Source organism: Archocentrus centrarchus, chromosome 15, assembly GCF_007364275.1.
Source record: "Archocentrus centrarchus isolate MPI-CPG fArcCen1 chromosome 15, fArcCen1, whole genome shotgun sequence".
In the NCBI taxonomy this organism is placed as follows: Eukaryota; Metazoa; Chordata; class Actinopteri; order Cichliformes; family Cichlidae; genus Archocentrus; species Archocentrus centrarchus.
The window spans coordinates 945216-957421 of NC_044360.1; the positions used below are offsets into that span (position 1 = coordinate 945216).

The 12206-nt window shown below is 46.3% G+C and overlaps 1 protein-coding gene across 1 annotated transcript; it reads right to left on the bottom strand.

Moving 5' to 3' along the window:
• Positions 1 to 1303: 1303 nt before the first annotated feature.
• aifm2 (AIF family member 2) lies at positions 1304 to 9804 on the bottom strand. Its single transcript, XM_030748464.1, has 9 exons — positions 9790 to 9804; positions 5267 to 5440; positions 4160 to 4275; positions 3936 to 4055; positions 2401 to 2493; positions 2206 to 2314; positions 1963 to 2115; positions 1567 to 1767; positions 1304 to 1492 (listed from the first exon to the last, which is right to left on the bottom strand). The coding sequence occupies exons 2-9, from the start codon at positions 5436 to 5438 to the stop codon at positions 1341 to 1343; spliced, it is 1116 nt and encodes a 371-aa protein (XP_030604324.1). The 5' UTR covers positions 5439 to 5440; positions 9790 to 9804; the 3' UTR covers positions 1304 to 1340.
• Positions 9805 to 12206: the final 2402 nt, after the last annotated feature.

Genomic DNA, 12206 nt, shown 5'->3' on the forward strand with positions numbered 1-12206 from the left:
CCGCAAGGCAGCACCATCCAAGCCCCCACCACCATCAACTAGAACAGGCACACAGACATCACCAGAAGGTCGCCCCAGGACTCCAGTCTCAGGAGGCTACCAGCTACACAGGCCCCCAGAGCTCCCACCCGACCGCCTACAAAGCACCTCAGGGGCAGAACCAACAGCCAACCACCCCCACTAAGTAATGGAGCTGATCAGTGGGAACCAAAGAGAGTCAAATTCCTCCAATTGATCTTTAGATGAAGCAGACATTCTCCCTAAACTAACATAATCTATTAATAAATTTCTGTACTGAGTAATACATAGTTTATTTTTTGACTTCCAATTCATAAGGATAGTTTTCTTAGCGATGCACAAGGCGGTGAGAACTATGTGTGACATATTTGACTCCATCACTAATTCACTGATGTCACCTAAGATGCATAGTCTGGGGGAAGTTGGGACGCGACAGCTAAACCACGTGGATAGGTCTTTGCATATCCTTTGCCAAAATCTCTGAACAGGTACACAAGACCACAGAGCGTGTAGATAATTCTCCTCTGAATTGCTTGTACAGTGGGTGCATATGTTTGAATGTGTAAGGCCCATTTGGAACATCCTTTGTCCAGTATAGTGTGTTCTATGGAGAATTTTATATTGTAAAAGTTGTACTTGGGGTCGTTTAGTCATTTTGAAGATATTTAAACATATTTCTGTCCATAAATTTTGATCTAGGTTAACAGAAAGATCACGCTCCCATTTTGCAATTGGGAGGGAAACTGAATCATCAGTTTTCACTAATAATTTATACAATTTTGACAACAATTTTGGGGTATAGAGGTTAAGAAATTCTGTTACCCATGTAGGTATTTCTAGATTCAACTGATTAAGGTTAAATCTTCCCTGTAAAATGGACTTAAGTTGTTGATATTCCAGAAATCAGTTTTAATGTTAAAGAAGCAGCAGCGACAAACCTGTGAGTTTCTGTCAGGCAGCGTTTAAAGGTTCTAAGGTGGACCCGCCCACCTTTTCATCACTTCCTGTAACAGTGTCTCATGTTAAATGTGTCAGAGTTTCTAACGATGAGGTAAACATTTGTGGTAATAATCCCTGAGAGACAAAAAAAGTTCAGACATGTCCTTATATGGACATCTGCTACAGGCTGAAGACATCACGTTTCTTTGCAGATGATGATGTGATCTTTATACACAATTCACACACATCTGTTTGTGGACTGTATTTTATATGTGGATGATATTCTGAAACTATCAACTCTGGTCTGTGGAAAATAAACGTGTAAAAGGAGAAAAACCACGTGTGTGTGTGTGTGTGTGTGTGTGTGTGTGTGTGTGTGTGTTTCAGGGCTGTTTCTGCTTCATGTCCCTCCAGCTCTTCCACACCAGCACATCTCGACTTTTTCCCCAGGCGACGAGGAAGCGCGGCAGCCTGATCCCGCTGTACTGACCCACGCCGTCGTCTCGGCCCATCGCCAGCAGCATGGTGACGTTACCTAGCAACCAGGAGTAACGAGTCAGCCGGAGAACAGAGGCGAGTAACCAACAGCCCACGGAGGTGAACGTGTACCTGTGCCATACGACGCCAGCGCCTTCCCGCTCAAACTGTTGGCGATGTTGCTCACGGCGACAGCAGCGTGGAGGCCAGCGTGGTACGCCATCTTGGGCTCGTTGACGTTGGCGCAGTCGCCCACGGCGTAGACGTTGGAGAAACCTTCGACCTGCATGTGATCGTTGACCTTCAAGGCCCCATTTTCATCCATGCTTTCCTCTGTGAACAGAAACCGATCGCTGATCAATCACCGATCAATACAACGACCTTTGTCACGGTAACATTATTTTTCAGGTCAGAGTCGGGACTCGGTTTGATCTACTTCCTGTCACAGTGTAACTAAAACCAGTGACCTCGTGTGGCCAGAAAGCTGAAACAGGAAGTGACCTCAGCGAAGCTGTTTGCGGTTCTTACTGAAGGTGGCGCTGTAGGCTGCAGAGTTGACCCTGAGCCCGGTGCAGCAGACGATCAGGTCCGTGACCAGCGTGTCTCCTTTGTCCGTGACGACCTCCGTGTTCTTCTTCATCACGTTCAGCGGCAGCTCCGACAGGTTGCTCACTTTCTGACCTGAAACACACGGCGGCGGCAGGTGAGCGAAACCCCGACTTCGCCAGAGTCCTCACCCGAGTCCTCACCTGTCCTCAGGTACGAACTCACCCAGCACGAGCTCCACCCCCTTCTCCACCAGAACCTGCTGGGCCTCCCGTCTGACACTGGGCAGGAGCTCCGGGTCGGCCAGCGCGAGTTTAGAGTGGATCAGAACCACCTGAACGAGTCGACGTGAGAGAGACGGAGACGTGAGTTCCTCTACAACAACAGCAGGGTCAGAGGTCAGGGGTCAGAGGACCTCACCTTCTTATCAGGATACTCTGTCTTAATCTCCGCAGCCATCTCCACACCAGTCGATCCGCCTCCGACCACCAACACCGAGTCTGCAGCCTGAACCTGCACACACACACACACACACACACACACACACACACACACACACACACACACAGACACACACGCACGCACACACACACGCACACACACACACACACACACAGACACACACACACACACACACAGACACACACGCACACACAGACACACACGCACACACACACACACACAGACACACACAGACACACACGCACACACAGACACACACAGACACACACGCACACACACACAAACACACACACGCACACACACACACACACACGCGCACACACACACACGCACACACACACACAAACACACACACAAACAGACACACACACGCACACACACACACACACACAAACAGACACACACACACACACACGCACACACACACACACACACGCACACACACGCACGCACACACAGACACACAGACACACACACACACACACACACGCACACACACGCACGCACACACAGACACACACAGACACACACGCACACACACACACACACACGCACACACACACACACACGCACACAAACAGACACACAAACAGACACACACGCACACACACACACACGCACACACACGCACGCACACACACGCACGCACACACACACGCACACACACACAAACACACACACAAACAGACACACACACGCACACACACACACACACACAAACAGACACACACACACACACGCACACACACAAACAGACACACAAACAGACACACACGCACACACACACACACAAACAGACACACAAACAGACACACACGTGCACACACACACACACACACAAACAGACACACAAACAGACACAAACAGACACACACAGACACACACACACGCACACACACGCACACACAGACACACACACACACCAGAACACTTGGTGTTGTATAAGCGCCTTGAGTGCTCAGAGTAGAAAAGCGCTCTATAAGAATTAGTTCATTTACCATTTACTTTGCAGTAAAAACATCAAATACGATGAACTTTGTGCATTTTAAACAAAATGTTTCTATAAAATATCTTAATTAATTAATTAATTAACTAATAATTTGGTGCTCAATAAACCTGAACTGATTATTAAAACTGGAGAAAACATCTTAAAACTGATCAGAAATACAAAAACAATAATAATAATACAAACATGTCAAATTAAAACATTTGAATCAAAGAAGAAAAAATTTAAATATTTTTTATAAAACTAAATGAACATTTTTCACATAATTTCATGAATGATATTTGATTTATGTGAAAATACATTTTGTGGTTGTAGTTTTGTGTTACTGATGTTCTTCTTTAAACAAAGGTCAACGTTTTGGGGAAGTTTTATTACATTAAAATAATTGTAATTTTTTATGGTAGTATTTTGTTCAATAATAAAAAAAAGTATTTACTTAAAACTTTATTAGTACTCGAGCTTCGGCCGGGCCCGCCCCCGATCGTACCTGTTCAATGAAGTTCTCGTACTTCTGAACGGCCGTGTGATACGGCGCCACCACGTTGAACTTCCCGGGGAACGGCCCGTCGGTCCCGGTGCACAGGATGAGGTGGGAGTACCGGATCTCCTGCAGTACAAAGAAAGGAAACGGATTCATCTGCAGCTTCGCTTTGATGTGTGAGGCTGACTCAGCACAAAGACCCCCCCCAGCAGAGCTGCTGCCGTCCTCACCCTCCCTCCCTCCAGGATGACCATCTGTCTGTCGGTGTCGACGAGCTCCACTCGACCCTGAACGAAGCTCTCGCCAAACGTCGTGGCGTACGGGATGAAGGTCTTCTGAGCAAAGCCTGCACACGGGACAGGGCCAAAGGTCAGAGGTCACAAACCTACTGTTTATTACTGCCTCCGGACAAAGGTCACAACAACATTCAAATATAGCAGCAATAAAAGGAAACATTTCAACTGTAAAATAAGGGAAAATTAATTTCTGTACGTTAGAAAAATTTAAAACAGAAAACTGAAGAAATTTGAAAAAAGAGCTCCTCTCGTCACCCAGAACATACGGCCGCAGATCATTGACCTGCGACCCAGGGTGTCCTGGTGCCACCTGCACTCATGAACTTCCTCATGTTGGAATATGGTGTTCCTTATGGACAAACTGTGGTTTGCACAGAAGTCCGATAACTGAACGTCCTTCGGTTCAGATCGGGCCTCCAGGTCTCACTGTCATTGCCCACGTGAGCGTTGAAGTGTCCCAGCAGGACGATGGAGGACGATCACCCTGCCCAGCGACTCCAAGAGGGGTGGGTATGCTGAACTCTCATTGGTGGATAAGCGCAGACAACAGTCAGGACCCTCTCGTCCACCCGTGAAAACTCCAACGTACGGGCAGCAAGCCGGGGGGACACAAGAATACCCACCCCACCGAGGGCAACTCCAGACTGAGTCCAGCCCCTCTCCAGGAGACTGGTTCCAGAGTCCAGGTGAGCCTGACTATATCTACCTGGTATCTCTCAACCTCCCGCACTAGCTCAGGCTCCTCCCCACCAGAGAAGTGGTGTTCCATAGCCGGGGATCGGTCCGCTAGGGCCTCCGCCCGACACACACTGCACCGACAGCTATGGCGCCTCCTGCAGGAGGTGGGCCTTCAGGAGGGCGGACCTCTTTGGGCTGCGCCTGCCTGCCCACGGGCTAAGGCCCAGCCACCAGGCGCTCTCCCTCGAGCTGCCTCCCCAGGCCTGGCTCCAGGGTGGGTCCCTGGTAACCTGATCCTGGGCAGGGCAAACAGTTCTCATAAGGGTCACTGAGGTCATATTAATAAAAATTTAAATTACAAACCTGGCTGTACGGAGGCTCGCAGAGCGCCCACGTTGTGATGGAACGCGTCTCTCATGTCGATCAGAGTGAAGCTGAATCCTCGATATTTCAGGTCCTGAGCCGCCGCGATGCCGCCAAATCCTCCGCCCACCACCACCACATGGACACCCTCGACAGACACCTGACCCCCCATCTCTGCAAACACACACACAAAGTTTATTACCGCACTGCAGATGGTCCAAAAATCACAGCTCTGTTCACACCTCATCATCAATCAATCAATCAATCAATCAATTTATTTGTATAGCACATTAAAACAACAGCTGTTGACCAAAGTGCTTCACAGGGCATAAAACAAATAAAACAACAAATAAAATAATATAAAACAAAAGAACATAAAAATAAAAACACAATAAAACCATAAACAATGCAATAAACAATGAAGGACTGTAATAGTAGTGCCAATAGTAATGCCGAGAAGGTCTATGTAGCAGTCTGAAATGCACATGCAAATAAATAAGTTTTAAGAAGTTTTTTAAAGTAGGGGAATTAACTTCTCTTATGTGGAGAGGAAGGTCATTCCAGAGTTTAGGAGCAACCACGGCAAAGGCTCTATCCCCTCTGCTCTTCAAATTAGCTTTGTCAATAGTTTTTGATCGGAGGACCTCAGTTCTCTTATCGGATGTAGGGCCTCAACAATTCAGTTAAATAAACAGGTACTAATCCGTTTAGACTCTTAAAAACTAGAAATAGTATTTTAAACTGGATTCAAAAAGAAATAGGAAGCCAGTGTAGAGGCTAAAATGGGCGAAATGTGATCACGCCGTTTAGTGCCTGTCAACAGCCGTGCTGCTGCATTTTGAACTAGTTGTAGGTGATTGGAAAGACGCTGTTCACATCCCACATAAAGCGAGTTGCAATAGTCCAGACGACTGGTGATGAAAGCATGACTTGCTCTCTGCAGGTCCGGTGGCAGGAGATATCCCTTTATTTTACTTAAAAGTCTTAGATGAAAGAAAAATGTCTTGACTACTGAGCTAATCTGTTTATCAAATTTCAGAGCAGTATCAAAAATGACGCCAAGGCTTCTAGAAGATGGGCGCACAGAGGAGGATAAGAGGCCTAAGGCACTGTCATAACCATCCAATATGTGAGGGTGACCAAAGAGGAGAATCTCTGTTTTATTTTTGTTTAATTTAAGAAAGTTAGACTGCAGCCATAAATGAACATCCCTTAAACAATCCACTAAGGTATTCAAAGATGAATGATTGTTAGGTTGAAGGGGGAGATAAATCTGTAAATCATCTGCAAAGCAATGAAAAGAAATGTTATGTTTTTCAATAATAGAACCTAGAGGGAGCATATATAAGGAAAAAAGAATAGGGCCTAGTAAAGAGCCCTGGGGAACACCACGTTTAAACGGAGATACAGCAGATGAATACTGGGCTGACTGAACAGAGAAACTCCTGTTAGATAAATAGGATTGAAACCATTTAAGGGCAGTTCCTCTAATGCCCATACAAGATTCTAGGCGTGAGATAAGGATACTGTGGTCAACAGTATCAAAGGCTGCTGATAGATCAAGCAGCACCAATATGGCAGATTTTCCAGTGTCAAGAGATAAAAGTAAGTCATTAAAAACTCTAACCAGAGCTGTGACGCAATTTGAAACCAGACTGGAATTTCTCAGAGATTCCATTTGAATCAAGATAGGATTGTAGCTGTATAAGTACCACCTTCTCTAGAACCTGACTCAGTAAAACAGGCAGTTAATTCTGGAGATGATGGTCCTGTCAGAGGAAGCAGGGTGGGGTTAAAAAGTGATTGACAAGTTACTTGTTGCCCAGGCTCATGACAAAAAGTAAAAAAAATAGAAACATATTTCTTCATGGAAATGAACTCTTCTGTCAGTTGGTGCAACTTTGAATGCATTTCAGCAGGAAACTGAATGAAACCATAACTCTGCTGTGTGTCCAGAAGGGGGCGGCATCTCCCCGTTTAAAACAGCGCTGCCAAAACCGAAGCGGGCAGCCAAATGATCGACGGCACTGCCGGACCAGCCTGCCTTCTTCATGTACGCAGTACAGTATTTGAGACAGGCACATTTGTTCCACTCAAAAATTACACCGCGGACGAGAAAAATACTTGATTTTAAAATCTTTACGCGGGTACTTTTATTTATACCAAGAACGCATGATGAAAGCAGCAGAAGGGCGTGACTCTGCCATCTCAACATCCAGTTTTCTACCATATTACATGTGTATTACATGAGAAAAGCGAAGCGATTTTCACAGCTGTGAATTAGGTTGGGCTCTAAGGCTGAACTTGCTGCTTTGTATCAGTTCATATCACAGATAAAAGGACACAAAGTGCGTACTTGTCGTCTTGCTCTAATCGCTGTCTGTGTTTCCCTCTGTGCTGCACACAGATGCTGCAGTACTTTGGTTTGGACCCTAAAACGTATTTGCAGCACAGAAAGGGGAGCGTGTTCTCCCACGTTTGTGCGCTTCGGCTTCGTGTCCAGACGAGGACCCGCCCACACTCATACGTAAAGGAGCAGTTCACAGAAACGCGGGCCCGTTCCTAAGCTTTTTGCTAGTTATTTTGGGAACAGCGGGCACCGGCACCCCTGCGGTGGAAAAGGGGTATGAGTGTTTGGGAGGCGGAGACAGCGGCAGGAGTCAGAAACTCCTTGAATGAGGTAAAACGGTCTGTCGGGAATGTTGCTGTGACATATCAAACTATTACTGCTACTAAATTATTTTTGTATTACTGAAATATTTAACTTACTGGTACCAGTGCAGCCACCTGATAAAGTAAGCGTACAGCCTGGAATGACATGGTCATTATGCTTGATAAAAGACTCAAACAGTTTTATATGGTGATTTGCCCACGTCTTATGATTATAAAACATATACATATGTAAATTATACATGCAATAATATAGGTGTACACAACACTATTTTTCCAAAAAGCATTTGAAAAAGAAGAAGGTTAAAGATCAAATAGCATTTTTTATTTTTGGAGCACGGTATGGTATTCTAACTGCCTCACAGTTAGAATACCATCTGGAAGGCCTGGGTTCGATTCCACCTTAGCCCGGGCCTCTCTCTCTCTCTGGAGTTTGCACGTTCTCCCCGTGTCTGTGTGGGTTCTCCGGGTACTCCGGTTTCCTCCCACAGTCCAAAGACATGCACTTACTGGGGTTAGGTTAATTGGAAACTCTAAATTGCCCATAGCTGTGAATGTGAGTGTTGTCTGTCTCTCTGTGTTGGGGACCTGTACATGGTGTACCCTGCCTCTCACCCTATGTCCAGCCCCCCCCCCCCCCCCCCCCCCCCGCGACCCTGACAGGATAAGTGGAGGTGAATGGATGGATGGAATCTTCTCGTGTTATCTGAAGGAAATGTAGACCTAATAAAACCAGTTTGATCCATATGGATCAGTTTGGTCACAAAGAGCTGAAGTTGTCGTGCGAGCATTTTAGCACAAATTTGAATGTGAGCTATACACTTCTGGGGGAATTCCACCTAAGGCCGGGAATTTACCACAATGCATATCCAGAGCTGCTTCCTTGACTTCATTCAAAGTGAGGGGGCGGTCTAATTCCAGTGATTCCATCTCAGCTAGACTTGGGGGATCAATACTATCCAGAAAACAATCCCTTGTATTCTTATTAGCGATGACCTCTGAGCTGTTAAGCTCTGAATAAAAACTATGGAAGGAATCATTAATTTGAGAAGGCTCGGTCAGTATGGAGCCACTAGCTGAGGCGATGGGCCTGGATCCATTAATACTGTCGAGTTCTGCACATTAAAAATCTGGCCTGCTGTTAAACGACTTCATTAATATCCTTCCTCACCAGATCATATTGTAGGGCAATAGTGTCATCAAGTTGTTGTAACAGTTGCGGCTGTTCGTGTTTGTTCGCGCTGCAGCTCCTAGAAAACGGGATTTCTTCAGATCAGAGTCATCGAGTACGACATGGTTCCTGATAAATCCATTCACTGCATCCCAGAGGGCTCATCAACAGACCCTTTATTTATGAACTCCTCAAGATGACTTCAAACTGCGATCTGAAGATCACCATGTAGTAAAGTTAAATCACCATCTTGGAGCTTTTGGTGAAATGGAGTGTATGGAGCTTCACAAATCAGTGAGGTCCTGATTTAACAGGCGCCACAGATCTGCAGCTCGATCCTGGACTGAGCTTCTGGTTTGTCCTGATCCATCAGTGAAGGTCTCAGTGCTGAAATCAGCACCTGTCAGCTGGAAGTTTACTTCTGCTTTTAGCCTTTAAATTTAGCCCAAGACTGAATCCAAACCCATGAATATTTTTACTTCATTTATCACATTCTACTGAGAGTACTGCTTTAAGTACTCCGGCTCACTGCAGGTTTCTGTGTTTGGGTCAGAACTCCTTTTGCTTCCTCCTCTTCATCACTCTGGGGGAGCCTCCTGCTCAGGCTTCAGGGCCGTGAGCTGACTGCTGCTGTCTGCCCCTCTCTCTGATACCTGACCGAACAAACAGGACGTGAACTCACCTGCTGCAGGTACGAGTCTCCTCAGGCCGCTCTTCTTCTTCTCTGCTGTCCGAGTTCAGCATTGGGTTTCCTGCTGAGCTCCTCCTCCTCTGCTCTCCACCAACCACAGCCCAGCACCCCACGAGAGGGCGAAGGAGCACTCGTGCTGCTTTCAGGCGCTGGAGGAAAATTCACTTTTATCCATTAATGAAGCATTTTTGTTGTGGTGGGAGGGGCCTGTGACACTTTTATCAAAGAGTCCAACAGGAAAAACAGAAAATAAGCTAAAAAAAAAAAAAAGAATAAACAGATTTAGTTTAAATTGATTTTATTTTAAGGCCCTTTGATTTATAATCAGCTGAGCTCACTGTCCAGTTTGTTCCAGTTTGTTCTGGAGGATCAAATCTGATCCTTTTGACTGGAAGCTGAACCAGCACCACCCTGCAGTTCCTCTGCAGTCCATCAGGGGCGCCACAGTGATTCAGTCCCCATAGACTCCCATGTTAAATCAACATGTTTACAGCCTGATACAGAAACTGCAGCGAGCAGTAGGGAGGGAAACTCTGGCCCTCCTCAACTCTGTGCACGGGTGGCAAGGCACAACAAGCCTACACACACACACACACACACACACCTATATCTACACACATTTACCCACCCACAAACAGAGATAAAGACAAATGCACAAAGACACACATTCATCCACATCCGACGACCCTCTGAAGCGGGGGGTGAGTGGGCACCCCCTGGGCCAACAGTGACCCCAGGATGCCACCGACCTGTGCGCTGTTAAAATTTAGCTGTGACAGGAGCACCAACTGTTGGTTGTCAGTGCTCACCCCCCCCCAAACCCTGGCTGGCTAAGGTGCAGATAAAGTTGAGGGGCAGTCAGTAGTGAAGAGCTGAGTGGGGCCACCTCAGCAGCCTGCCCCCCACGGTCCTGTGTATCACGATGTGTTGTGAATCATAACGACTATAATGCAATTAAAAGGGGACGTGGCTGATAGCTGGGGTCGTTGGCCCCCACTCTCACGTGACCCTGTTACCCTGAAGACTCACATGATTGAAGGACGATCACAAAGTGCATTCTGGGTAAAGTTTGAGGCTCTGATCAGCGCAGCTTTCACTGCAGCTCTCTGCGGATGTTTGCTCCTCAGGTGAAGGTTAAAAAATCTTCTTTTAGGAAACTTTATGAATCCAGCTCTGACTCCTGCAGCTTGTCATAGAGCCACTGAAGGTAACAGCGGGAGTCCAGGAGGAAGAGGAGGAGGGCTGATGAAGGCGGGCCGACCCTTCACCTCCTGCTGATTTCATGTGACTTTTCATGTCCCTGTTATGAAATCTCAGAGTCTCAGAGCTGCACTTTCTTTAGTTTTCTGCCTCTTCATGAAGCTGAGGGCAAAGGTCAGAGAGGTTCAATCATGACGACTCCTCGCTGTGAGCGACAGACCCAAAAATCTGAGGAAATATTTACTGCAGTGCTTCAGCTCATGTTACTCCCAATGAGCCTAACAGAAGAAAACCCAGCGTGGCTGTTTCAAGATCAGATCTGAGAACAATGAAGCTGCTGTAAAATCGTTCGCTGCCAACAAAGAAAATAAAATCAATGAATCAAGTTTCATCTAAGAATCTCAGATTCTTCCTGATGCTGATCAGGGAAACATGAAGAGTTCAGAGCCTCCAGCTCTCCTGCAGAGGTCTGAGGGATACAGGAACAGTGACAAGATTTCTGGAGATCTGATTGTCAGTAGGTGATTTCATACCTGCTGGTCTGTAATACGGAGCACAGGTTACCTGTGCAGAACATCACCTGTTCCAGCTGTTCCCCTCTGGGAGGCGCTGCAGGCCAATAAAAGCTCAAGCAGCACATGATGAACACTGAGAGGTCTGCCCAGCTTCACAGCTGTGCAGCATCCAACTGAAGCACACACGCATACAGAACTGCGTGTACACTCATATTTTTACACTGCATGTCTTTATTAGAGGTCTGTGCAGGTTCTCAGTCATCCAGGTCATCGCCGTCTCCGGGGCATCAGAAAAAATGGTGCCTGGACCTCTTTAAGTTTCATGAAGACGTTTCACCTCCCAGCCAAAAGGCTTCTTAAGTTCTCCTGAAGAGTTCTCCTGAAGAGTTCTCCTGAAGAGTTCTCCTGAAGAACCCTTTCACTGAACTTGAAGAAGAATTTATTCTCAATTATTTTGTTGTACGTAGAATAAAAGTTGCAGATTGCTTTTCTTTGAACTGAGTGGGACTGCGCTTCATTTCATTATGATTTTGGCATGATGATAATAATAAACTCTGATACCATCTTCTGATACCAAGGGCTTATTATGTTATTTACACTCCCCAGCCACTTCATTAGGTACATGTGTTCAGCTGCTCTGTATTGTGGCAGCAGCTCGGTGCATTCAGACACGCTGAAGTTCAAACTGAGCCT

Coding starts and splice junctions, on each gene's coding strand:
- aifm2 (XM_030748464.1), bottom strand. CDS start 5,438: ATGGGGGGTCAGGTGTCTGTCGAGGGTGTCCATGTGGTGGTGGTGGGC. Junction 4,056..4,159: donor TCATCCTGGAGGGAGGGAGG/GTGAGGACGGCA, acceptor TTTGTACTGCAG/GAGATCCGGTACTCCCACCT. Junction 2,315..2,400: donor CAGAGTATCCTGATAAGAAG/GTGAGGTCCTCT, acceptor CGACTCGTTCAG/GTGGTTCTGATCCACTCTAA.